A 24,653-nucleotide genomic window follows, 5' to 3' on the forward strand; every position below is an offset into this window, starting at 1 on the left:
TCCGTGCCTATGGAGAGGCACGTCCGTGCCTCCTGGGATTCTTGTGCGCCAAGGCTTGGCCGATTTTCTTATCTTTTTAGGCTTATATAAGTACTTTTTAGCCTTGTTTTTCGGGGAGATTCATTAAGTTTATTTTATTTTTCAATTCCTATTATTAAGAACTAGTTCTCCATTATTTTTCTAAGTTTTTTGTAATTCAAGATTCAAGATTCAAGCTTTCTACTTTCAATTTTATTCAAGATTTGGTATTTATTTTTCATCCTTTGTTATTTAATTATGTTTTCATTATTTATTATTGTTTTTGTTTCTTTAATCATGTGTGAGTAGATTCTTTAATTCAAGATCTAGTGTAGCCCTATTATTATTGATGCAAGAATTAAATCTTTAAATTCTTTAATAACTTTAACAATTGAATTGCTAAATTGATTGTGATTATGCCAATGTTAGGTTAGACGTAACTATAGTATTGCGATTATTCCATTGTTTTTATCACTGCGAGAGTTGGGTATAAACGGATTTGAGTAAATTAATTTAGGGTTTGATTCATATCACGAGAGTAGTTATGTTTGATAATTGGGAAGTCAGAGTAATGTGTTTAATGTCTTTAATATGCATAATACCATGGGAATAGGATTGATTGTATGTTAGGGAAGCCATTGATACTCGAGAGAGATCCTTGGTATTTATTAGGGTTTACTTTTCCCCGTTCGATTGAAATCGTATGTTAAGGGTAGAATTACAATTGCATCGATAATAATTGTGGTGAAAGTAGATCTTGGATGTTTTAAGTACTTGATTTAATCATCTCATTTAGTTTATTTTCGAATTCTTCTCATACTTAGTTCCTTAGTTAATTGATTATAATTGATTCTTGCTTAGTAGAAATTCAAGTCTATTTAATTATTTCTGAACCTTAGTCTCTTGGGATCCGACCCTTACTTGCTAGTCTACATTAGTATTGGTCTGTTAGGTTATTTTTGATAGGTACGCGACACGCCTAACAAATTTTGGCGCCGTTGCCGGGGACTAACGGTTTCATTTGATTATTTGTGATTCATTTTTGCTAGGCTCATTTCGTTGCTTCGGCTATTTTCCCTTGTGTTTTTGATACCTTTCTCTAGTTTTTCTTGTGCATGCCCACACGTAGCTCAGGTTCAGAAGGTCTTGAACCATTTGATTCTGAGATCGAGGCAACTATAAGAAGAAGGAGAACAAGGAACAGACGCAGGAGAAACATGGTAGACCAACCAACGAAATCCCTCTTGGAGTACGGTATTCCTGATACGACTACCGGAGTCCTTTCAAGCATCATAAGACCACCAGTCACGGCTCAGCACTTCGAGCTCAAGCCACAGTTCATACAGTTCATCTCCAATGATTCATTCGCAGGGCTACCACATGATTGCCCCGTAAGTCATATAGATAGCTTTTAGGAGAAATGTGACACTATGAAGTTTAATGGTGTTATAGATGATGCAATTAGACTACGCCTTTTCCCTTTCTCACTTCGAGATAGGGCAAAAGAGTGGTTAAGAGATGAAGGCACTGGCTCGTTCGATACATAGGACAAGTTAGTGAAGGCCTTCCTAGTGAAGTTTTTAGGGAATAAGAAGACTGCAAGATTGAGGAATGAGCTACAAACTTTTAAGCAGTCAGATGATGAGTCTCTCTATGAGGCTTGGAGGAGATTTAAAAGATTGCAGAGACAATGCCCTCACCATGGCATTCCAGATTGGATTTTGATGCAGACCTTTTACAATGGCATGACTCATGAGTTCCGTATTTACATAGATGCTGCGTCAGGAGGTTCTCTCTTGACAAAGAACCCCACTGAAGCTAGGGAGCTCATAGAGAAGATGGCAGCCAATGATAACTATCATCCTGGAGGCCGAAGCACTGTGAAAAAGGGAGGTAAACTTGATGTTGATGCTTTAACTATGCTAACTAGTTCTGTGCAGGCACTAACAAGTAGGTTTGATAAGTTCCAAGTAGGAACTTCTAACACCCCACAGGAGTTGTGTCAGTTATGTCATGTGCAGGGTCATGTTGCTCCAGATTGCCCACAGATTTCGCAGAATGCGGAAGAGATGTCAATCGAGCAAGCCAACGCTTTCTACTCCTCTAACCCAAAGAGGCCTTATGACCCTTATTCCAACACCTACAATGAAGGATGGAAACACCATCCTAACTTCTCATACAAAAATTCCCAAGCACAACAAAACCCTCCACCACCACCTCCACCCAATACCTACAACCAACCACCACCTGGTTTCCAACAGAAAACACCCAATGCTCACCAACCAATGAAACAACAACCTCAGAAATCAAGCCTAGAGGTGACATTAGAGAGCTTTATAACCGCAACAAACAGTGCCATCCGGCATCAAAATAGCTCTATCCAACAGTTGCAAGCTCAGGGTAAACTTATGGAGAATCAGATAAGCCAATTGGCCAACCAATTTAGCCAAGCCCTAAAGACTCCAGGAACCTTCCCGGGCCAGACTGAACAATCTCAAAAAGGCCAAATGAATGTCGTCACCCTGAGGAGTGGAAAGCAGTTGGACGATCCTTCTACCAAGGAGCCATCAAGAGAGGTCATTGAAGAAGTGGGTGCAAGTGAAAAGGAAGTAGAAGATGCTAGGGTCGAGGAAGCATCAAAGGAAGCACCACCAAAGCCACCTGCTCCATATATGCCTAAGGTTCTTTTTCCTCAAAGATTAGCACAAGCTAAACTTGAGAAAAAGTTTAGTAAGTTCCTCGATGTTCTTAAAAAGCTTCATATTAATATTCCATTCCTAGATGCCATATCTGAGATGCCTTCTTATGCAAAATTTTTAAAAGCTATGCTATCTAACAAGAGGAAGTTAGAAGAGAATACTACAGTTGCTTTGAATGCAGAGTGCAGTGCTATTTTGCAGAACACTCTCCCTAAGAAATTAGGAGATCCAGGTAGCTATTCAATTCCAATGAAGCTTGGAGATATTGAGATCAACAGGGCACTATGTGATCTAGGTGCAAGTGTGAGCCTCATGCCACTATCTATATGCAAGAAGCTGTAGATGGGTGAATTCAAACCCACACGCATATCTCTGCAACTTGCAGACAGGTCAGTGAAGTTTCCTTTGGGTGTACTTGAGGATGTACCCCTCCGAGTAGGTAAGTTTTTCATTCCATGTGATTTTGTTGTGATGGAGATGGATGAGGATGTGAATGTTCCTATCATACTAGGTAGACCTTTCTTAGCTACTGCAGGTGCAATTATAGACATGAAGAAAGGTAAGATTACTTTTGAAGTAGGTGATGAAAAATTGGAATACTCACTTTTAAATGTTATGGGTGCTCCTTCTATGGGAGACACTGTTTGTCAGGTTGATGTGCTCGATGAGCTGCAGAATGAGCAACTTCCCTTGAATCAGAATGATGATGCTCTTGAACAAGTGCTTATAGGGAAGGAAGATGATAATGGAGATTGGCAGTCTAATGAGTATACCAGGTTACTTAATGAAACAAAGGCCGATCCAAATCAGAACCCGATCAGAGAGACATTGGAAGTAATGAGTATTGGGGAGAGTTCTAAGCCTCCCGAGGTAGAGTTGAAACCCTTCCCCTCTAACTTAAAATATGAATATCTTAGTCCAAATAATTCATATCTCGTTATTGTCAATGCTGAACTCAAGGACACAGAATTGGAGCAATTGCTCAACGTTTTGAAAACATATAAAAGTGTCATTGGGTACACCATTGATGATATCAAGGGCATTAATCCTTCTTTCTGTATGCATAAGATCATTCTTGAAAACGATCATGCCTCTTCTGTAGAACCTCAGAGAAGACTTAATCCTAATATGATGGAGGTAGTTAAAAAAGAGGTTCTGAAATTGCTTGCTGTAGGTATAATGTACCCTATCTCTGATAGTAAGTGGGTTAGCCCTGTACAAGTAGTACCAAAGAAGGGAGGTATGACCGTTGTCAAGAATGACAAGGGTGAGCCATTCGCCACTAGAACTGTCACAGGATGGCGAATGTGTATAGATTATAGAAAGTTGAATAAGGCCACCCTGAAGGATCACTTCCCCTTACCTTTTATTGATCAGATGCTTGAAAGGTTGGCAAATCATTCCTTTTTCTGTTACTTGGATGGATATTCAGGTTTCTATCAAATTCCCATTCGTCCCTGTGACCAGGAAAAGACTACTTTCACATGTCCATATGGCACCTTTGCATATCACAGGATGCCATTTGGATTATGTAATGCTCCTGCCACCTTTCAGCGTTGTATGATGGCAATTTTCTCAATGGACTCATAGAAAACTCTATGGAAGTATTTATGGATGATTTCTCTGTCTATGGAACATCTTTCGATGTATGTCTTGAAAACTTGACAAAGGTGCTCCAAAGATGTAAAGAAGTTAATCTAATCTTAAACTGGGAGAAATGCCATTTTATGGTACAATAGGGAGTTGTCTTAGGTCACGTCGTGTCTAATAAGGGTATTGAGGTTGATAGAGCTAAAATAGAGGTCATAGAGCGCTTACGACCTCCTAACTCTGTAAAAGGAGTTCGAAGTTTCCTTGGTCACGTAGGTTTTTATCGGCGTTTTATTTAAGGATTTTTCGAAAATTGCTAGACCTTTAACTGAGCTATTGGCCAAGGATGTCCCTTTTGTCTTTTCTGATGCTTGTCTTGAAGCTTTAATCACTGCTCCAGTCATGCAACCCCCAGATTGGAGTCTGCCGTTTGAAATCATGTGCGATGCTAGTGATTTTGCGGTAGCAGCCGTGTTGGGGCAAAGGAAGGAGAAGAAGCTCCATGCCATATACTATGCTAGCAAGACTTTGAGCTCTGCTCAAATGAATTATGCCACAACTAAAAAAGAAATGCTAGCAGTTATTTATGCTATTGACAAGTTTCATTCTTATTTGGTAGGTTCTAAAGTCATCATACATACAGATCATGCAGCATTGAGGTTCTTGATGACCAAAACACATGCCAAGCCTAGGTTGATCCGATGGATTCTACAGCTACAGGATTATGACATCGAAATCAGGGATACCAAAGGGACAGAGAACGTTGTTGCAGACCATCTTTCTCGTCTTCTCCTTGACCCCGAGGATGGATATGATACTCCTTTTGATGATTCTTTTCCTGCTGAACATTTACTAGCTTTATTACAGACTGAATCCCCTTGGTTTGCTGACCTAGCTAATTTTCTCTCAACAGGTACAATGCCTCATGGCTACTCTTCTCAACAAAGGAAGAAATTTCTTTCTGAGGTAAAGAGATATTTTTGGGACGATCCATTCCTATACAAGCAATGCGCGGATGCCATGATCCGAAGATGTGTTCTAGAAATTGAGGTAAGCAACATTATTTCACATTGCCATGACCTACCCTGTGGTGGACATGCAGGCCCCTCGAAGACAATTGCAAAGATTTTTCAATGTGGATTTTATTGGCCTACGATGTTCAAGGATACCTATGCCTATGTCAAAGCATGTGATAGATGTCAACGGACTGGCACAATTTCTAAGAAGAACGAGATGTCACTTAACAACATACTCGAGGTCGAGTTGTTTGATGTGTGGGGGATAGATTTCATGGGTCCGTTTCCCTCTTCTCATGGCAACCATTACATATTGCTAGTTGTTGATTATGTTTCATAGTGGGTGGAAGCAATAGCCACTCCAACCAATGATGCTCGGGCGGTAAGTAAGTCTTTCAAGAGAGTTATTTTCCCTCGTTTTGGTTTACCACGTGTTTTGATTAGTGACAGGGGAACACATTTCACGGAGCATCGGTTTGAAGCAATGTTGAAGAAATATGGAGTACAACACAGACTTGGCATTGGCTATCACCCACAAACTAGTGGCCAAGTTGAAGTGTCCAACCGAGAAATCAAATCTATCTTGGAGAAAACGGTTGCAAGGACAAGGAAGGATTGGTCAGTTAAGATTGACGATGCGCTATGGGCATACCGAACGGCCTTTAAAACGCCTATTGGTACAACCCCATATAGACTTGTGTATGGAAAGGCGTGCCACTTACCAGTCGAGTTAGAACACCGAGCTTTTTGGGCTATTAAAAGTTTGAACTTTGATGCCAAAGCGGCGGGAGAGAATAGATTGTTACAACTCAACGAATTAGATGAGCTTCGCCTCGATGCCTATGAAAGTTAAAAGTTGTACAAAGAAAAGACTAAAAGGTGGCATGATAAGAGTCTTGTGAGAAGGGAGTTCAAAGAAGGGGATCAAGTCCTTCTTTTCAACTTTAGGTTGAAATTATTCCTTGGTAAGCTTCAGTGTAGGTGGTCGGAACCGTTCAAGATTAGGAAAGTCTTCCCCTATGACACTATTGAGTTGGAAAACACAAGAGGGGAACCTTTCAAAGTCAACGGACAGCGAGTGAAGCACTACCGAGTCGGTGATCCCATTGATGAGGGGGTGGATATCACACTCTCGTTCCCATCACTAAGCTCCCGAGAAGCCATACGGTCAAGCTAAAGACCTTATAAACAAGCGCTAAATGGGAGGCAACCCATTCTTGAGTTTTTACTCTTACTTCGTTAATCTTTCTTTATTATTTTCATTAATTTATTTATTTTTTTTTGGTTTTTTTTATTTTATTTGATTCTTATGTCTAGTTTTTGTCTTGTTTGTGGTGTTAATTTAGGTGAAAAGTAAGCAAAAATAGGAAGAAACAAGGAGGAAAAGCGCTAAGAAGAAGGAAAAGGGGAGAGAATAATCAAATCTGCAGAGGCACGTCCGTGCCCCTGAAGAGGCACGTCCGTGCCTCTGAGGCAGAATGTTTGGGGGGTTGATTTTCTAGAGAGGCACATCCGTGCCCCCCATTAGGCACGTCCGTGCCTCAGATTTTCCGTATTCCAGTTTTTTTTTATTACTTTTTTTTTCTAGGTGAAAAGTAAGCAAAAAGAGGAAGGAACAAGGAGGAAAAGCGCTAAGAAGAAGGAAAAGGGGAGAGAATAATCAAATCTGCAGAGGCACGTCCGTGCCTCTAAGGCAGAATGTTTGGGGGGTTGATTTTATAGAGAGGCACGTCCGTGCCCCCCATTAGGCACGTCCGTGCCTCAGGTTTTCCGTATTCCAGATTTTTTTTTATTACTTTTTTTTTCAAAAAAAAAAAAATAAAAAATAAAAAATTAGGCACGTCCGTGCCTCTGAGGCAGAATGTTTTGAGAATTTGATTTCTGAAGAGGCACATCCGTGCCCCCCCCCCACAGGCACGTCCGTGCCCTCCCCCTCGAATAAAGAGGCACGGGCTCCCTCATTCTTTCATTCACCATTTTTTTTCAACTTTCAAACTCAAGAGTCTCTCTCTCCTCTCCTTTCACTCAAATTTCGGCCAACCCCTATCAATTCTCACTTTGTTTCACAAATTTCTACAATAATCTTCAATTTTTCAATCTTTCTACTCCAATCATACACTCCACTACCATAAAAAAATCAATCCAAACCCCAATTTCTTGCAAATTTTCGAAGAACCGTAGGTTAAAAATCAATTTGGGGGTTTTTGATTGAAGGATTTTTGGAGCAATTGGGAAGCAAGGAAAGGATTCTAAGGTGCTATTTGCAACTATTGTGGATCAATTGCGGGTATTAAACACCCACCACACCTTGGGTACCCTCTTTTCTTGCACTTTCTTTCTCTAGATTTTTATGCTTAATTTGCTACGAATTGCTCATAGAAATTTTTTGAGTTAGTTAGTTGTGTTTAGTTTGTTTAATTTGTTTTAATAATCATGATTAAAAGTTGGTGTAGTGTAATTGTGAGATTTATTTTGCACTTAGTTGATTATTGTTGATAATTGTGAGTTTGTGATAAAGGTGGTTGATTAATTGACTGTTCTTTGTGCTTGAACTACATACATTGCTGTGAACTTGCAATTATGGCCTCCTCCTCAAACCCAAGAAGAAACCGCCCTAGAAACACCTCTTCCAAAAACCTTAGAACCCCTCCCGTTCCACAACCTCCTCCCGTACCACTAGCCCATATTCCACCCATTGAGACATTCGGGATTGATTTCAAGGGAAATGAGGAATACATGAAGAACTTTCTTCGCCTTAGATCCCGACCTTTAGTGCCTACACGGTTCTTTGACCAAGGGGCTATGGAAACCTTGGGTATGGGAGGTGAGGTCCAACTCATACTTAGCCGGCTAGGATGGAGTGGTTTCTTAGCCAAACATGCCAACACCTACTCCAACATTACATACGAGTTTCTTTCTACCTTAGAAGTCCGTCGTAGACCCGACGACCACATCCCTAGAGACGTTTCATTCAATTGTCTTGGTGAACGTCACACCCTTACGGTGAGGGAAGTTAATGTCCTGCTAGGCTTTCCCACCTTTGGCCAAATAGGTAGACCGAACTACAGTATGTTGTCTGGCTACAGCGACTTTAACACATGGCGGGATTTGACTGGGCTAGATGACTACGACCCTAGCCACTCTAAGACCTCATGCATCATCCACCCAGCCATGAGACTTATCTGCCGACTTTTTTCCTGGACCCTATTTGCTAGATGTAACACAGGGGGAGTTTGCTCGGCCAAGGAGCTTTACTTTCTATGGCTTTTGTTAGCTCACCCCGACCCCACTGAGTATGATGACATGATTAACCCAGGGGCATGGTTTTTAGATCACCTATATAACGTAGCCATGGGGTCTGGGGACATTGCTATAGGTGGTATGCTTTCTTTGTTGGTTGTTGGCTATGTGCAGGATTGGGCAGGTTTAAACCAGTACAGGGTCGGAGGCCCCACCACACTGAGTTTTTAGAGCTTCCAGCAGATGAGCTGGGTGAAGAGACGCCCTCGGAACCAAGGCTACGAGTGGCTAGTCGGTCGTCCTACCCTACCACGATCGGTTCCCTATGCTTTCCTCCCGAAGCTCGGGATTCCTCCGGTGGCTGGGAGGGATACTTGAATTATCTCTCTTGATTTCGTTTGGCCACCACAGCATATTCAGGGTGTCCCATTGCCTGTGGGAGAGGGAGCCCAGCTGCACGCAGGAGAGGGAGCCCAGCTGCACGCAAGAGAGGGCCATGAGCACATGGAGGAGGATATCCCAGTTCCAGGGCCGCAAGGCCCACCTAGCTTGGAGGAGCAGATTGCCTCCATGAGGGCCGACATGAACCATGTTATGCTTGGCATGGGAGACTTGAGGAGGGACGTCAGTGACACGCAGAGGGCGGTCACAAACCTGTCGATGTCCCATGATAGCATGACGACCACCTTCGGCGACCTGCGAGATCAGCTCGCCACCTTCCAGGCCGAGTTCTATGACATCGAGGGAATGATGCGACAGCACTTTCAGGGCGGTCCTAGCACCGTCCGGAGGTATGGTTTTCCCCCCCACCCCTCCTGATCAGTAGTTTGCTTTTCCTTTCCCCTTGTTCATTTAACACTGTTATATGCATACATTGAGGACAATGTATGATTTAGCTTGGGGGAGGATATGCTTTTCACCTTGTATATATTAGATTTATTTCAGTTTTTGGGTAGTTTATTTCTTTCTAGTGTCGAATAATATGCCATTGCATGACTATGCTTCTATGATTATAATCACATATGTGTGCTTTTTGAAAAAAAAAAAGTTTTTGAAAACCCATTTATTGATGTGCTTGGATTTGAGTTGGTTTGTGGCCAGGATGGTCTCCCCGCTCTACTTATGTGAATAGTTTGTGTACCCGGTGATAGTCTTGAGCCTTATTTGACTGATTTCACTCTACCTCAGTTATGTTTCTTCTTGTGCGATTAGATTGTCCTTCATATAATCGAATTCTTGGTCTTGTTTTTTTGACTATTTGAGACTTTATGATGCATGTCGCGAAAAGATGATTGAAATTTCCTTGTAGAAATTATAGCCTCCACATTTTAGGCCTTCATGTTTTTTCTTTTTGTTTTTATTTATTTTTATTTTACATTCACCTATAGGTTGAACCAATTTGAGCCATATTAACCCTTTCTTGATACCCTACATTTAAAGCATTAGAGCTATTTTTCTAGGTTTATTTTGAAGGTGTTTTACATTTGTTAAGCCCTATGAGTGTGAATGATGTTGAAAAAAAATTAAAAATGAAAAAAAAGAGAAAGAAAGAAAACAAAGAGAAAAGAAGGGAGATTATGAGAAAGAAAAGAAAAAGAAGAAAAGAAATATGGCCTTAAAGGCCTTTGAAAAAATTGAGAGTTCTTCCATTTGTTTTTATTTATTAATTCCTTCCTCTTTGTGAAGAAAAAAAAAAGAAAAAAAAAAACACAAAAAGAAAGGAAAGAATAAAAGGGCTATGTTTATAATTGTATGGAGTTGGAAGAAATAAGGTTGGCTTGAACCCGACATTTGAATGTGTAGTGGGATTAGGATTTGTTTTATTTTGAGCACCACATTCCCAAAATACGTCGTCCAACCCTTATTTACCGAGCTTACCTAATATGGATTTCATGATTTTCGTGTTTGCATCAATCACTAAAAGTGGAGAAAGTCACATTGCAAGCCTAAAGAGGTCGGTCGTGTGAAGTTGATATGCAGGTTATGCTTAGGTTGAGTGGCTTCATATTTCACCCCGAAAACACATGAGCGTTATTGTTTTTATTTTTCACAACTAAAGTGAGAACTATTCATGTTTGTGTGAGTAGGTATGGGGAGATGTGTGGTAAGATTGGTTGTCAAGGCCAAGTATATGGGATGAATGGTGGTTTTTGTGCATGTTGACTCTTGATTTCGTTTTTATCGTGGTTTTGAACTTAATGGCACATTGTGATTGTTTGAGGAGTTATCATTCTCTTCCCTTGTGATTCATGGTTAAATGCTTGAGGACAAGCATTGGTTTAGCTTGGGGGAGTTTGATATGTCGTGTTTTGTGTATATTATTTGGCTTATTTTTAGTTAGTTTTGTTAGTTTAGTTGAGTATTTGAGTCCGTTTTGGCGTATTTTGCTTTAGTTTGGATAATTCGATGCTTTTATGAGTAGTTGTGTTGTTTTTGATGAATTTCAGGAATAATGGAACTAATTTGGATGAGTTATAAATCCATGAAGTAAGCCAAGGCCCATGAAGTTGAAGAATTGAAGAAAAGGCCTTTTTAGAGGTAGGCACGGCCGTGCCTACTATGAGGCACGTCCGTGCTTCTGAGTATACATCAGCGCCTTACTAAAGACCCTAGGCACGTCCGTGCCTAGCAAAGAGGCATGTCCGTGCCCAGGTAAAGAAGCAGGCACGTCCGTGCCCAGCAGTCAGGCACGTCCGTGCCTGGAAGACAGAAGCTGCAACAATTTTGCTACGTACAGAGGCACGTCCGTGCCTATGGAGAGGCACGTCCGTGCCTCCTGGGATTCTTGTGCGCCAAGGCTTGGCCGATTTTCTTATCTTTTTAGGCTTATATAAATACTTTTTAGCCTTGTTTTTCGGGGAGATTCATTAAGTTTATTTTATTTTTCAATTCCTATTATTAAGAACTAGTTCTCCATTATTTTTCTAAGTTTTTTGTAATTCAAGATTCAAGATTCAAGCTTTCTACTTTCAATTTTATTCAAGATTTGGTATTTATTTTTCATCCTTTGTTATTTAATTATGTTTTCATTATTTATTATTGTTTTTGTTTCTTTAATCATGTGTGAGTAGATTCTTTAATTCAAGATCTAGTGTAGCCCTATTATTATTGATGCAAGAATTAAATCTTTAAATTCTTTAATAACTTTAGCAATTGAATTGCTAAATTGATTGTGATTATGCCAATGTTAGGTTAGACGTAACTATAGTATTGCGATTATTCCATTGTTTTTATCACTGCGAGAGTTGGGTATAAACGGATTTGAGTAAATTAATTTAGGGTTTGATTCATATCACGAGAGTAGTTATGTTTGATAATTGGGAAGTCAGAGTAATGTGTTTAATGTCTTTAATATGCATAATACCATGGGAATAGGATTGATTGTATGTTAGGGAAGCCATTGATACTCGAGAGAGATCCTTGGTATTTATTAGGGTTTACTTTTCCCCGATCGATTGAAATCGTATGTTAAGGGTAGAATTACAATTGCATCGATAATAATTGTGGTGAAAGTAGATCTTGGATGTTTTAAGTACTTGATTTAATCATCTCATTTAGTTTATTTTCGAATTCTTCTCATACTTAGTTCCTTAGTTAATTGATTCTTGCTTAGTAGAAATTCAAGTCTATTTAATTATTTCTGAACCTTAGTCTCTTGGGATCCGACCCTTACTTGCTAGTCTACATTAGTATTGGTCTGTTAGGTTATTTTTGATAGGTACGCGACACGCCTACCAAAGACGAACATTATTTTTTGCTTAATCCATAATTACATTAAAAAAGCCAGGGAAAACAATAATGTACTCCGTATAAAACATGTGTGCATAATTAGATTTCATTTAAAATTCCTTTTAACGTGATTTTAATCTTCCCTTTATAGTAAGCGGTTTGTAAACGGTTCGGTTCATAAACGGTTCGGTTTATAAACGTTTCGGTTTGTAAGCGGTTCGGTTAAAAAAAGGTACGGTTTTATAGGGTTTAGTTTGTACGTAAGTGGTCCAGTTTATGAACGGTTCGGTTTGTACATGGTTCGGTGGAAATGGGTTGCGGTTTGCTAACGGTTCGGTGTAAATGATTTTTATCCCGGTTGGAAACGATTTCGGGTTAGAAACGATTCGGTTCTTTTTCAGTTCAGTTTTATTTCAGTTCGGCTTAGAACTGGTTTGGTTCGTTAATATGTTTGGTTCTTATATGATTTAACATTATTTGGATCGGTTCGGTTTCGGGTTTACTAAAATATGGTTCGGGTCGATTTTCGGTTTTACAGAATTAGTTTTTAATCGGTTTGGTTCTCATTTAGGTCAGTTGGTTTCGGGCATAGTTAAACGGTTTTGATTTGAAATAAATTTGACAGTGCTAACTCCAATATATGTTATCAATGGCATCTTCATCTTCAATTAATTCATGGGATTGAATTTTGTGGAGAGCCTCAATTGGTAAGTAGTCAGCGACTAACTCAACCTTCTAGCCTTGTGTTTCATCATATACCACAAGTCATTCATCGAGCATTCCAAAGTTGAATTAGGAGGTCTAGGATCATCTAGTTCAATCAAAGGCTTAGAGGTAGCCCACTTATGTAGCCAAAAGGAGGTCGTCTTTACTGTTGTGCTGATTTCTTGCTTCAAGACATCAACATTCTCATTGATTCCTTTCCACGCAGTCGTACAATCCACCTTTGAAACAAACATATCCGTGTCACATCAACCTTTGCAGTATTTGTGTCTAACCACTCTAGACCACAAAGAATTTGGTTCGGCTAAAACTCTCTAGCCAAGATTGCACAAAAACGCCGCATTCACTTGTCTCATGGATCTCATCCCTAGACCACCTGCATTTCTAGCCTTAGTCACGGTTTGCCAATTAACTAAGTGCATCTTCTTCTTCTCTTCTATGCTTCCCCATAGGAAACTCCTCGTGTAACACCCCCAAATCTCCCTATACGGAAATACTAGTATAATACATATAATTATATCGTAGAGATAGGCTTAGGCGTATTACTGCCGCGTGATTACGCAAGGCTACTCAAAATACTTAATTAACTCAATAACAAAACTTGCAGCGGAAACTCAACTTTCTTTTATTAATACTTATAAAAATAGTAACATTGTTATGAGTACTCAAAATAAAGATAAGACCAACATTCCTAAACTAGGTGAAGCAAATCTCGGGACTCTCATATGCTCTTTCATGACTCCACCTGAAAATAGTCAACATTGTTTACCATTACAGTAAACAGGGCGAACCCAAACAAATAGGAAATACGGATTAGCAAAATATGCTAAGTACGATAAGTGCAAGATAAGTAAATTCAATTTATTTGCAAACATGCTTTTAAAACCAATTCCAATAATTAATCCAATGAATTCCAAAACTCATGTTTCAAAACCAATTCTCAATAATTCAATAATTCGATGAAACGATTTATAAAACCAATTCCAATAATTCAATATTTCAATAATCAATTTAATAAAACTAATTCCACTTTTTAAAACCAATTCCTCACCCAAGTGTGCACACCCCCCAAGCTAGTCTCCTTATATTGCAAGGCTATTCTTGAGGAAAGACTTAGTCATACAAAGTCCATAGTCTTATCAACCAAATCCGCATAGTGAGATTACTAACAACATGATTGTAAAGCTTTAATAAAAAATTCAATAAAAGTCCTCTTTGAATAAAATCAATCTTTATAATAGGTTAACTTAAAACTCCTTTTTATTTAATTCAACGTGCTATCAAAATCAACCTTTTAATAAATACTTGAGAATTAAATCTCATATAAATAACTTTTCAAAATCAATAACTCTTCTTTTGAAAAACCTTTTTAAAAAATCTTTACAACAATCCAACATACTTTTTTTTAAAAAACCAAATTCCTTTAAACATAATTAATAATTTCAAACTATTCAAAACATGATATTAAAATCAATCTTTAAAAATACATTTATCAAAAAAAAAAAATTAAAATCAATACCTCCAAACATACATTATTTCATAAATCTTGATTCAAATCAATTTAATTCAATCACCAATAAAATCATATAAAACATGCTATTCAAACCAATCTCTTTCGAAGGTATCTAGCCACCTAAACGTACCTTGATTCCGAATATCAATCAACACTTTGCACTTTCAAATTTCAATCACGAATACACCTTGCAATTAACACAATCATAAGATTATCACAACATCTTTAGACATTAACCCAAACCTAATGTGCATAGACTATAAAACTCTTTTAAAAATAATACTTTAATATAAAATTATAACTTTAAAATAGGTATTTATATTTTAGAAAACTAACCATGAAGAAAATAAAGGAATAGGATTAAAGAGAATTGAATTTGCGTTGGAAAGAATAGGCAGAACTTGCAGAGGTCATAACTCCTTCGATATAACTCCGAATTGGGTGATTCTTGAGCCTAAACTCAAGAATTTTTCGAGAGGAACAAATTTTGTGAAATAGCAAAACCCCAAAACTGACCATAAGTGCCCGAATATAAAGATATACGGGCAGATTTTCTTTTAGAAAAGAGAAGAAGAAAAATAGGAAAAGGTTGAGGGAAAAGAAGAGTAAAAGAGAAGAAGACAATTGAGTTTTTTTGGTGTGAAGAATATGAGAGGTATGAGGGGGTATTTATAGGCTAGCTTATGCAAGAATTATGGTAGGAGAATGTAGGAAGATTTACGGTAAAAATAATTAAGGAATATGGAAAGTTTTGATATTAAGGTGATTAAGAATAATATAATTAAGGAAAGTGTGTTGTCATGAAAAAAAAATATGGCAAAAGAGATTACTGAGGGAATAATCAAGGAAGATATAAGGTAGGAAAATAAGATGATAAAATATGTAGGAGATGGAGAAAAAAATAAAGAAAATAAGAGATTTTAAGGAGATAATTAAAAATACAATTTTCCAAAATAAATCACCCAAAACTTCACCGTGAGGGCCCAAAACATTGAGCTTCCATAGCTCAAATTCTTGGATCCTATTAGTATATTTTAGTGAGTTATTTTTCTAGATTTAAGGAATTAAAAATAATCGTGTAAATAATATTTATTGTATAAAATAATTAATTAAAAAGATACCAATTATTCACTAAATAAATTAACCTAGAAAATCAGATTTTCCACACTAGGAAAATCCAAAAATCTTAGTCAATAATTAGGAATTTTTGGACCTTTTTAATTAAATAATAAAAATAGTTTTTTCTTTAATTAATTAAAATATCCGAAATATATAAATAATCCGCTTTAAAATATAATAAATGGATGATAATCTTATCCAAAATCCAAAATAATTATTGAGTTTTAAAATGTATTTGGAGCCAAAATTCAAATATCATTTTGGCTCCAAAATTCAAATAGTAAAATAAATTACTAAGATATCCTTTTTAGAAAATATTAATTAATTAATCAATTAGAAAATACGTTTCAAAAATACGGGGTATTACACCTCAATTTGTTGTCAATCTAATCACAAATTCCTTTAGTAATTCTAGTACTCTACATAATATGGGATTGAAGATAATGAAGATTGAACTAGTGTTGAACGTCTAGCCATTGAGAGCATTTTTGCTTTCCAACTAGTGAGCTTGGTGTTAACCCGATCTAGCAGAACTTGGTAATTTTCCTTCATAACTCTTCCTTTGATGGTTAGAACTCCTAAATACTTCCCAAAATCCTCTGTCGATTCCATCTCAAGCACTCCAAAAATATTCTCTTTCTCATATGAATTAACAAAATCAATGAGATCTCATCTTACTTTTACCACCTGTTCATACATAGTTAGTATTTCAAAAACACATGTGATTTAGAAGCGCTTGTGTAATGGGCTTAAAGGGGTAATAGTTATAAGCTTGTATATTTTGAACTAGATTGAGGTTCACCTTTTTAGCTCTTAACATTTGCCTCCCAAATGAGAATAATATATCTAATAGTCGATTACGTACCTTACAAAACAATACTTAACTAGAACTCTTAAATACGTAGTAGGCAAGCAATGGACGAATCTCAAGAGACTAACTGATCTAAACAAATCTAATTGACTTCAATTAAAACTAAACAAGAAGCCAAAATTAATAATTGAGTTTCAACTAAATGGATTATAACCATATAAAGCAATGGGATTATTTTTATTGCACCGTATATAAGTGAAGGAGAGAGGGAGGAGTGAAAATTTGGTGTCCAAAATATGAACTAGTGATACCCTCCTTCACTTAATTTTTTATAATTTGAAAAAAAAAATACTTAAAGTGGTAATTACACAAAAAAAAATGTCAATGACTAATAAACCTTAATATAGTTGAAAATTTTAACTATTGATAATTGATTGATTGATTTGGGAAAAAAAATATGCAATAAAATAAAATACTTCAACAATATTGTCAAACCTAAATCTGATGTTGGAAATCTCAATTTAAAAAGACAAGTAATATCATCGTGTAATAGGGAAAAAAAAGATTAGTATCCCTCTAAATTATGTTTTTTTTTTTTTTTTTTTTTTTTTTGGAAAACCACTCTAAATTATGATTTTTGTTATTCAACTAATTTTAATTTTAAATGTGTATTTTCTTTAAATGTATATACATGAAAAAAGGGAATTAAATATTGAGGTAATTCCTTTTAAATACACATCACGGGCATATGGGTTAGTAAGAATTAAATCTAGAATAAAAAAATGTATAGAACTAGGTATTCCCACTAATACGGGTTAACTTATTAAAACTATCCCTTATCTCTCAACTTAAATTTATTGTAAACCTTCCACAAGACGGATGGTCCATGTAGCAATTCCTAAAGTTCCTTTCAACCAACTAATGGCTTCCAAAAAACAGCAATCATACCTCTTTTCATGAAATTATATGTATTAAAGACTTTAAAAACAACATCATACCATATAAACTCTAGCAAGAATAATTAGCTATTTTCTACATGTCTTTACTTTTTATTAGCTTAGGGTTCTACAATTAATTATGTATCAACTTTTATTATAGACCTATTCACACTCAATAATAATATTTCTAGTTTTTTATTGGCTATAATTAGTTTTAACAAAGAGGAAATATGAAGGAATTAAGTAAAATTAGGAATTGTGAGTTATACCATGCAATCCTTCCATATTTAGGGTTCAACATTGCCTTGATTATGAAATTACTGACACATTTAAGCTTATGGTTGAAGCCTAAGAATATGTTTTATACTCTATCACGCGGTCACGCCCCCTCACACGAGAGCTAGTTGAGCTTGAAGTGTGGATGTAGCATGAGCCCTCCTCATACCCATCACGAAATATTCCACTTGAAAGTGAGGGTGGATGAGATTTAAACTCGTGACTTTTGTGTCACGCTAGCTCCGATACCATGTTAATGGACCCATTCAACCAAAAGATTAAGCTGATGGTTGAAGCCTCAGAATATGTTTTATACTCTATCAGAGATTATAGATAAGAAAACAACACTTGAAATTTGAATTAGGTTGAATGCTTAAATGAGGTTCTAATGATTTTTCTCCAAAAGTCTCATTAAAAAAAAAATCAACTTGCTTAATAAATTAAACACACTATATACACTTTCTAACACCTTAAATGAAAAAAAATAATGAAAATGTGTTAACAAAAAAAAAAAAAAAAAGACTTCGCCAATATATTGACTTACACATTTGTGTACATGATGCCACATAATAGTGTAGTTCGTCTTACTCCCCTTCAAACATCATCATGTATGTACACAGCATGTACTACAAGTAGACCTGTTCAACGGGCAAGGGTCGGGTCGGGCCAGGTTTGATGTCAGCTTAAGACGGGTTGAGCTGGGTCATGGGTTGCTTAGCCCGACCTAGTCCAGCCCAGCCCGTTTAAAATTTGAAAGCAAAGGAGAAAAGGCTAAAAAAATGGGCTTCTTAAATTATTAAAAAAAAATCACTTAAATGGGCCTTAATCAAAAACTTTTTCAATAGAAATTGTGTTATACTGTATTTCCTAGTTGTATTTCAGTTCTCAAACAATAGGAGAGAGAAAGCTTAAAATTAAAAAACACATCCATGGCGAAGGTGCGAGGACGACGACGACGATGACGAGGGGCTTATGTTTTCTCTCTCCTCTTTCCTTGTTATTTTTCTATCTCTTCCTCTAGTATTTTTTAGAATTTTTCAACTCTAATTTCAAAGATGAGCAACAGTGAGTTGAAAACTTCAAGTTTTCAACCTATTCATCTTAAGATTCTTAAGATAGTGATATTACTGAAATTTGCAAAGTAATTTGGTAGATATGTAAGTTTATAGAATTTCCCTCTCCTTTTGGTTAATTTTTGTAAAAATTATTTCAAATTGATATTTTGATTGTGGTGGATGAAAGATTGAAAGATAACAGAGGATGAGAAGACGTATTCAAGGTTAAAGGGTTGTGATTCTTGTGAAACATCATTATGAGTTCATGACCCTTTAAGAGCCCGTCCCAACCTGTTACCAGCCCATATAAGGACAACCCGTTAAAAGCCCGACCCTTTTACAGCATTTACCAGGTTTGGCCCGTTTAAAATAGGAGTGGGGTAGGGCCTTAAATGGGGGCCTGGTCCATTGCATAGGTCTAACTATAAGGAACATGAGCATGTATAACATACAGTCATATATGGAAATTTCAAACATGACTACGTACTATAAAGTAAGTATACATCCATGTTCTTTGTCGCTATCTCGTATTCCACCACAAGACCTTTCGTGTCTGTGTGAGACTTGCAAATTAATTATCTTCTAACAACTATAAATCCATCCTCAAAAGCCCAAGCTTTTCCATTATCATCACGCTTACTGCTTTAGATTATCCTAAATCTGCATCGATCATAACAACCAAACAACCAAAATATGAGTAATCAATATGTAGATCTGAAAACTAATGCTCTTATTTTAGAGAAAAAAAATCCTAAAAAACCTACAAGTAAAGGTATAAGATCTACACTTATCCATATTACTCGATCCTCCTCCTCCCTCCTTAAAGTAATAGTTACTTATCGGTTACTCAATGCAACCTTTTTCTTCTTGATCATTTTACATTTATAAAATTAGCACTTTAACATATTTCCTACTTCCAACTATAATCCTTATTTTAATATAATATATTGAATTGGATCCCACTCACTCATTTTATAAAGCAAAAATTTCAGAATAAAAAGCATAAAAATGAGAATTTATTCATATTCCAAAGACGCACACTCCAAGGGTAATCATGTAGAAAAAATCTACTAATATATACTCACTAATTACAAATGGAAATGAATCTCAACTAAGGAGAACTTTTGATACGTAATTTTGATATAAATATTTATTTATAATTCAATGAAAAAGAGAATTTTGAATAATTGAAAGGCTAAAGAAAAGGAAAATGGGTATATATTCTGGGGGTTTTGAAAGGGGTGCGTTGAGTAAGCAAAGGTTACATTGTATTCCATTTCCTCGCCTTTGCTCTCTTTTGTTTCCCTTAATTCCCTTTCTCTCTCCCTCCCATATTGAAATAACAATCACATATTTTTTTTTTCAAATTTGGCATGTGTCATGATTTTCTCATCTTCAATTTTGAGGAAAGTCTAATCTTTTATTCTTACTGGTGAGAGATATTATATCAATTTCGATTTTCAATTATTAAATTTACTTCAATATTTACCTTAATTTTCAATTATTTAATATTCTGGTTGATTATACATAGATTTCAAATCTTGACTATTAGCTTTACTTCATTTCTTTTTTTTTTTATGCAAAATGATAACAAAATGTGAAAACATAAATGTAAGTGATGATGTTATGTTCTTTAAATGTTATTAATTATGACCTAGCTTAATATTTTGGGATTAATTTCTTATTTTTTTTAATCAAATTTCAATTTATTAGTTTTATTGGGGTGATTTCATTGTATACTTTGTTCAAGTAATATAAAAGGGGGAATGGATTTGCAACAAGTAGTAGTGTTGCTCCGTAATGGTACCAAACTCAAGAATAAGTCTTCTTTGTAATAAGCTAGTTTGTACCAACCTAATTCATTCTAATTATTTCCCCTAATAATTTCCCACTTTAATTAGTTTCTCTAAGAATTATATTCCTCTCCTAACCATTACCCCCTAACAACCCCCTTAAATCTAAACAAGCCCTAAGGATAATTCTTTCCACTCCAGTTGTTTTTCACATATCCATGGATGACCATGATAATCGAGTTTGAGAAAATATGAATGAGGTGGTTGTAAAGCAACAAAAATGATAAGTGGTGATTGATAATTTGTTATAGTATGTGTTTCGGTATGAAAACAATAGGACCTTCGGCAAGCCCTTTCCGGTGGGAGAAGAATGAGCTCGGTCATGTAGAGACTGGCCGAGGATTTCCTGCACAGCAAACACACGTAAACTAGCCTCGGGGGTGGTTGCCGAGGAAGGCCCCTCCGATGCTAAAGTCAGTTCAGTGTATTGAGAGTAAATGTTATACAAGAGAATTAATTGCTTGAGGCTAATTGTGAATGAATGTAAGAAGAGACAATTGATGGATTTTATACCTTTGCTCAATAGAGGAGAGGAGGATTGGGCCCTTGAAGTCGGGTGGGCTTATCATGCTGACTGGGCTTGGCTGACTTAGCATGCTTAGGAGAGTTAAACCTTGCTTTTGGGCTTTTGTAACTGAATTATTTGGACCGGCCCAATTAGTGATGACTGAATTGGACCCAAACAACTTTCCCCCAAGACCCAATTTGGAAGGATGACGGGTCGGGTTTTGACTTGCAAAATGGAGGGAAACAAATGATTGTAATTTGAATCTGGATTTTGGACGGTTAATGATGTTTTAACTGTTGTTTAAGGAGAATAATTAGGGAAGGTGGAAGGTTTAATGGGTAGTTAACTTGGGAACGTGTTTAACGGTTGGATTTAAGAGGGATTAGTGGGGTTTTTGGCGGTTATGACTCTTGGAATTCTTGATTCCAGAAAGTTTATTTAAACCGCCCTCTCCATTCTCCTTAATCACTTTTCGCAAACAGTACTTCACTGAATTCGCTAACACTCTTGAGAACCCATTTCTATTTCTCCCTTATTCTCTGCAATTCCGAGCTTTAGATCGAAATTCATTGCTCCGCACAAGTAGATCAGCAAATTCCGCGTCTGGTAAAGGTAATCATCTCCGAAACTTGTTCAGATTTCCTTGTTTTTAGAAGTTTTCCCCTATTTTCGATTTTTTCAATTTTTAGTCAAAATGGCTCGTGACCGAGGAAAAAGACCAATGGTAGCTGAAGAGGAGGAGGTTCCTCAGTTAGGGGCTCCGCGCAGCCAGCCACTTGGGCAGATGCCGCCCTTGAGCAATCTAACCTCTCTCCCAAAGAGAAAAGATAAGGTTTTTTCTAGGGTTCCCCCCATTGCTGCGATACCACTGGCTTTGGTGCCTTGCCGAGGTTGGGAAGAGGCAAGTACTTCTAGAAGTGGTTCAGCGCATGGGCCTCGACGACTGCCATCTGGAGCCATTGAATGGCAAAACCAGCCTGAGAACTTTGGGCTAATGAACGCTGCTCCCTATGACTGGTGGGTCAATGGGAATGCCCTCTATCACTTCGCAGAGTAAATCAAAGTGTTTTACGGAATAATGGAGGAAGATGGGTATTGGTGTCAAATGCCCATAGCCGAGGAAAAAATTCATAGGCCCCCTCCTGGTTATATTAGGGTGTATACCAGGCAGCTGCAATTCGGGCTGAGGTTCCTCTTGCATCCGTTCATCGTGGAAGTGTTGAATGGGTACAACATTTCGTTGTGCCAATTAACCCCGGTCAGCATCCAAAGAGTCATGACATTCCTTTGGGTTTATCTCTTCTATGGATTTGAGCCGAGCATCCACGTTTTTCAAAAATTGCATAAGCTGATGCGAATCAGAATCGGATGAGCACCATGGCCCTAGATGGTGGAGAATTAAGACCCAAATAGGGTACCTAACCACTTGGCCGAACGATATGTCCGATAAATATTGGCGAGGCCAATGGATATGGATTCGGGCTCTTGTTGAGGAGGATCAATCGAATTATTTTGGAGGGCCGAGGCATCTGAGAATGCTAGATCCTAAAATGAAAGTCATCGGCCCGGATGAGTTCGCAGCCAGTCGAATATTCCAGGCAGAAACCCTGGTACTTGAAGAGGGACCCATTTTTCTTATTGAGCCCAGAAGAACAAGTAGCTGCTACTGCTGTTGCAGTTAGAGCAGGAAAATTTAGAGTTTCCGAACCATGAGTTGAGCAAACAATTTTTGCTGCTGAACCTCACGTGCTCACCACCGAGGACAAGCAGTTGTTAAAGACTTCGATGAGTCTTAGCCTTTTTTCTCTTTTCTTTTTCTCCTTGCCTTGCTCCTTCTACTTAGTTTTTTCTCTTGAATTTTCTTCAAAATTTTTCTAAGTACTAAGCTTCGGCTTGGAGTTTTTTTTTTTTTTTGCTAACATATTTCTCTTTGCCCCCCTGTCTCTTCTGCTGCAGTCTGACGAAGAAGAAGACGCAAGAGAGAGCCTGGTAAAGCACCATCGTCTTCTTTAAACGAATCTTCGGCTGACGAAATGGACGATCAAAGAAGAAGGAGAGCTGTAGTAAATCCGAGACAGTTCTCGGTTGCTGGGCCTCCTACCAAAAGACCTCGGCTGGACGAGGGCCAAGCCAATGCGGACAAAGTGAAAACTCCCCCTCCTCCTGAAAATCGGGAAGAAGAAGTTCAATAAAGGACTCCTCCTAGCCAACATTCCCTTCAATCTCCTCGGCACACTGCCGAACCTTTTGCTGATGAGGTTCGGAGATAGGCTGATGCATTCATAGTGCAGCCCGAGGATGATGATCTTCAGGTCCTGGATGGGAGGCCTGAAAACTTCAAGGAAGCCGAAGAAAGAGTTAAAGAGCCCAAGAATTTTGAGGTTCCCTCAACCTCTACTAGAAACTCTTTCCGGACTTTCCAGTCTTTGGAAATGGGGTTTGAGTCCGCCCCTCTTTTGACTGTTCCAGAAGCTATTAGGATCAGCTTGCTATATCACCGAAACTCAGCTGTTGAGTTTTTTGGTGATTTGTCTGGCCTTTATGAGCTAGAAAGGGCGATGATCTGGTCTTTTCGGGCCGCTGCTGGAGTGGCCGAACCTTTTGTGAGGGTGCCAGGCCCTTTTGCTGAGAATCACAAACTGCTAATGTAGGTAGCTTCACTTAAACCTTTTTCTTAAGTACTTTTGCTTCCTTTTCATTGAGTTTGTTTCCTCGTAAGTTACATTACTCAAATTTTTGTTTAAGTCCTTTTCCTCGGCTAACTTGTAGGTCGTTCATAACCATGTCATGGCTGCGGGTTTGAACGAGGAGTTGAAGAATAAAGTTGAGGAGGCTGATTTCCAAGCTCGGCTAGCTGAGCTAAAGAGCAAGAAGGCAGAGGAAGAATCTGCGGCGAGCCAATCTCGGATGGACGAAATGGCAGCCAGTTTCCGAAACTTCCGCCGAGAAATCGAACAAACCATTTTTCCTTGGTTTGAAGAGGGCCACGCCTTAATCCAAGAATATGGGGTTGTTGATATTCCGATCTTCAAGGTTCGAATAGATGAAAAAATGAAACAAGAGGCAGAAGTTCGGTAGATGATGGCCGAGGAGTTCAAAACAAAGCAGGCTAATCTTGAGGCTCAAGTTCAGCGTCTCAACGATCAATTGAAGGCCAAGGACTCTGATCTATCCAATGTTAAAAATGAATTAAAAGGAGTCTAGAGCCAGCTTGAGGTCCAGACCGACGAAGCTTCTAAGGCCAAGGCAGATCTCAAGGCTGCCTAGAACTTGCTGAAAGTCCGAATCTATGCCCAAGATCAGTATGATGAGGATTTTGATAACGGCTTCAAAGTTACGCAGCGCTTGGCCTTTCATGCTGATCCAGGCATAAATTAAGATGTGGTCGAAGAATGGTCAATGGTTCCCAACCATCCCAACCTGCTTACTCCTTATGAAGCCGAGACCGCTTGCCTTGCTCGCCTTGCTTAAGCCGAAGCCCAAGAGGAAGAGGAGACTGCAAGAAAGGAGCAAGATACTGCCCATCCTACCTCGTCCTCTGCTGGTACCGAAGTTTCAAAGGCTC

The 24,653-nt window shown here is 37.9% G+C and overlaps 2 protein-coding genes across 2 annotated transcripts; both read left to right on the forward strand.

The window, feature by feature from the left end:
- Positions 1–1,235: 1,235 nt before the first annotated feature.
- Positions 1,236–3,059, forward strand: LOC110734646. Its single transcript, XM_021914803.1, has 2 exons — positions 1,236–1,409; positions 1,566–3,059. The coding sequence occupies exons 1-2, from the start codon at positions 1,236–1,238 to the stop codon at positions 3,057–3,059; spliced, it is 1,668 nt and encodes a 555-aa protein (XP_021770495.1).
- LOC110734647 lies at positions 3,060–6,176 on the forward strand. The gene is made up of 4 exons (XM_021914804.1): positions 3,060–3,915; positions 4,272–4,447; positions 4,584–5,273; positions 5,664–6,176. Exons 1-4 carry the CDS (start codon positions 3,060–3,062, stop codon positions 6,174–6,176), a joined length of 2,235 nt encoding a protein of 744 aa, XP_021770496.1.
- The last annotated feature ends 18,477 nt before the right edge of the window (positions 6,177–24,653 follow it).

The sequence above is a fragment of the Chenopodium quinoa genome, unplaced genomic scaffold (assembly GCF_001683475.1).
Source record: "Chenopodium quinoa cultivar QQ74 unplaced genomic scaffold, ASM168347v1, whole genome shotgun sequence".
NCBI lineage: Eukaryota > Viridiplantae > Streptophyta > Magnoliopsida > Caryophyllales > Amaranthaceae > Chenopodium > Chenopodium quinoa.

Excerpts from the sequence above, each read along its gene's own strand:
- LOC110734647 (XM_021914804.1), top strand. The coding sequence starts at position 3,060 with ATGGGTGAATTCAAACCCACACGCATATCTCTGCAACTTGCAGACAGG. Across the intron at positions 3,916-4,271 it reads AATGTACCCTATCTCTGATA|CGTTGTATGATGGCAATTTT; the intron begins GTAAGTGGGTTA and ends GCCACCTTTCAG. Across the intron at positions 4,448-4,583 it reads GGGAGAAATGCCATTTTATG|GTTTTTATCGGCGTTTTATT; the intron begins GTACAATAGGGA and ends TTGGTCACGTAG.
- LOC110734646 (XM_021914803.1), top strand. The coding sequence starts at position 1,236 with ATGGTAGACCAACCAACGAAATCCCTCTTGGAGTACGGTATTCCTGAT. Across the intron at positions 1,410-1,565 it reads GGCTACCACATGATTGCCCC|GACAAGTTAGTGAAGGCCTT; the intron begins GTAAGTCATATA and ends TTCGATACATAG.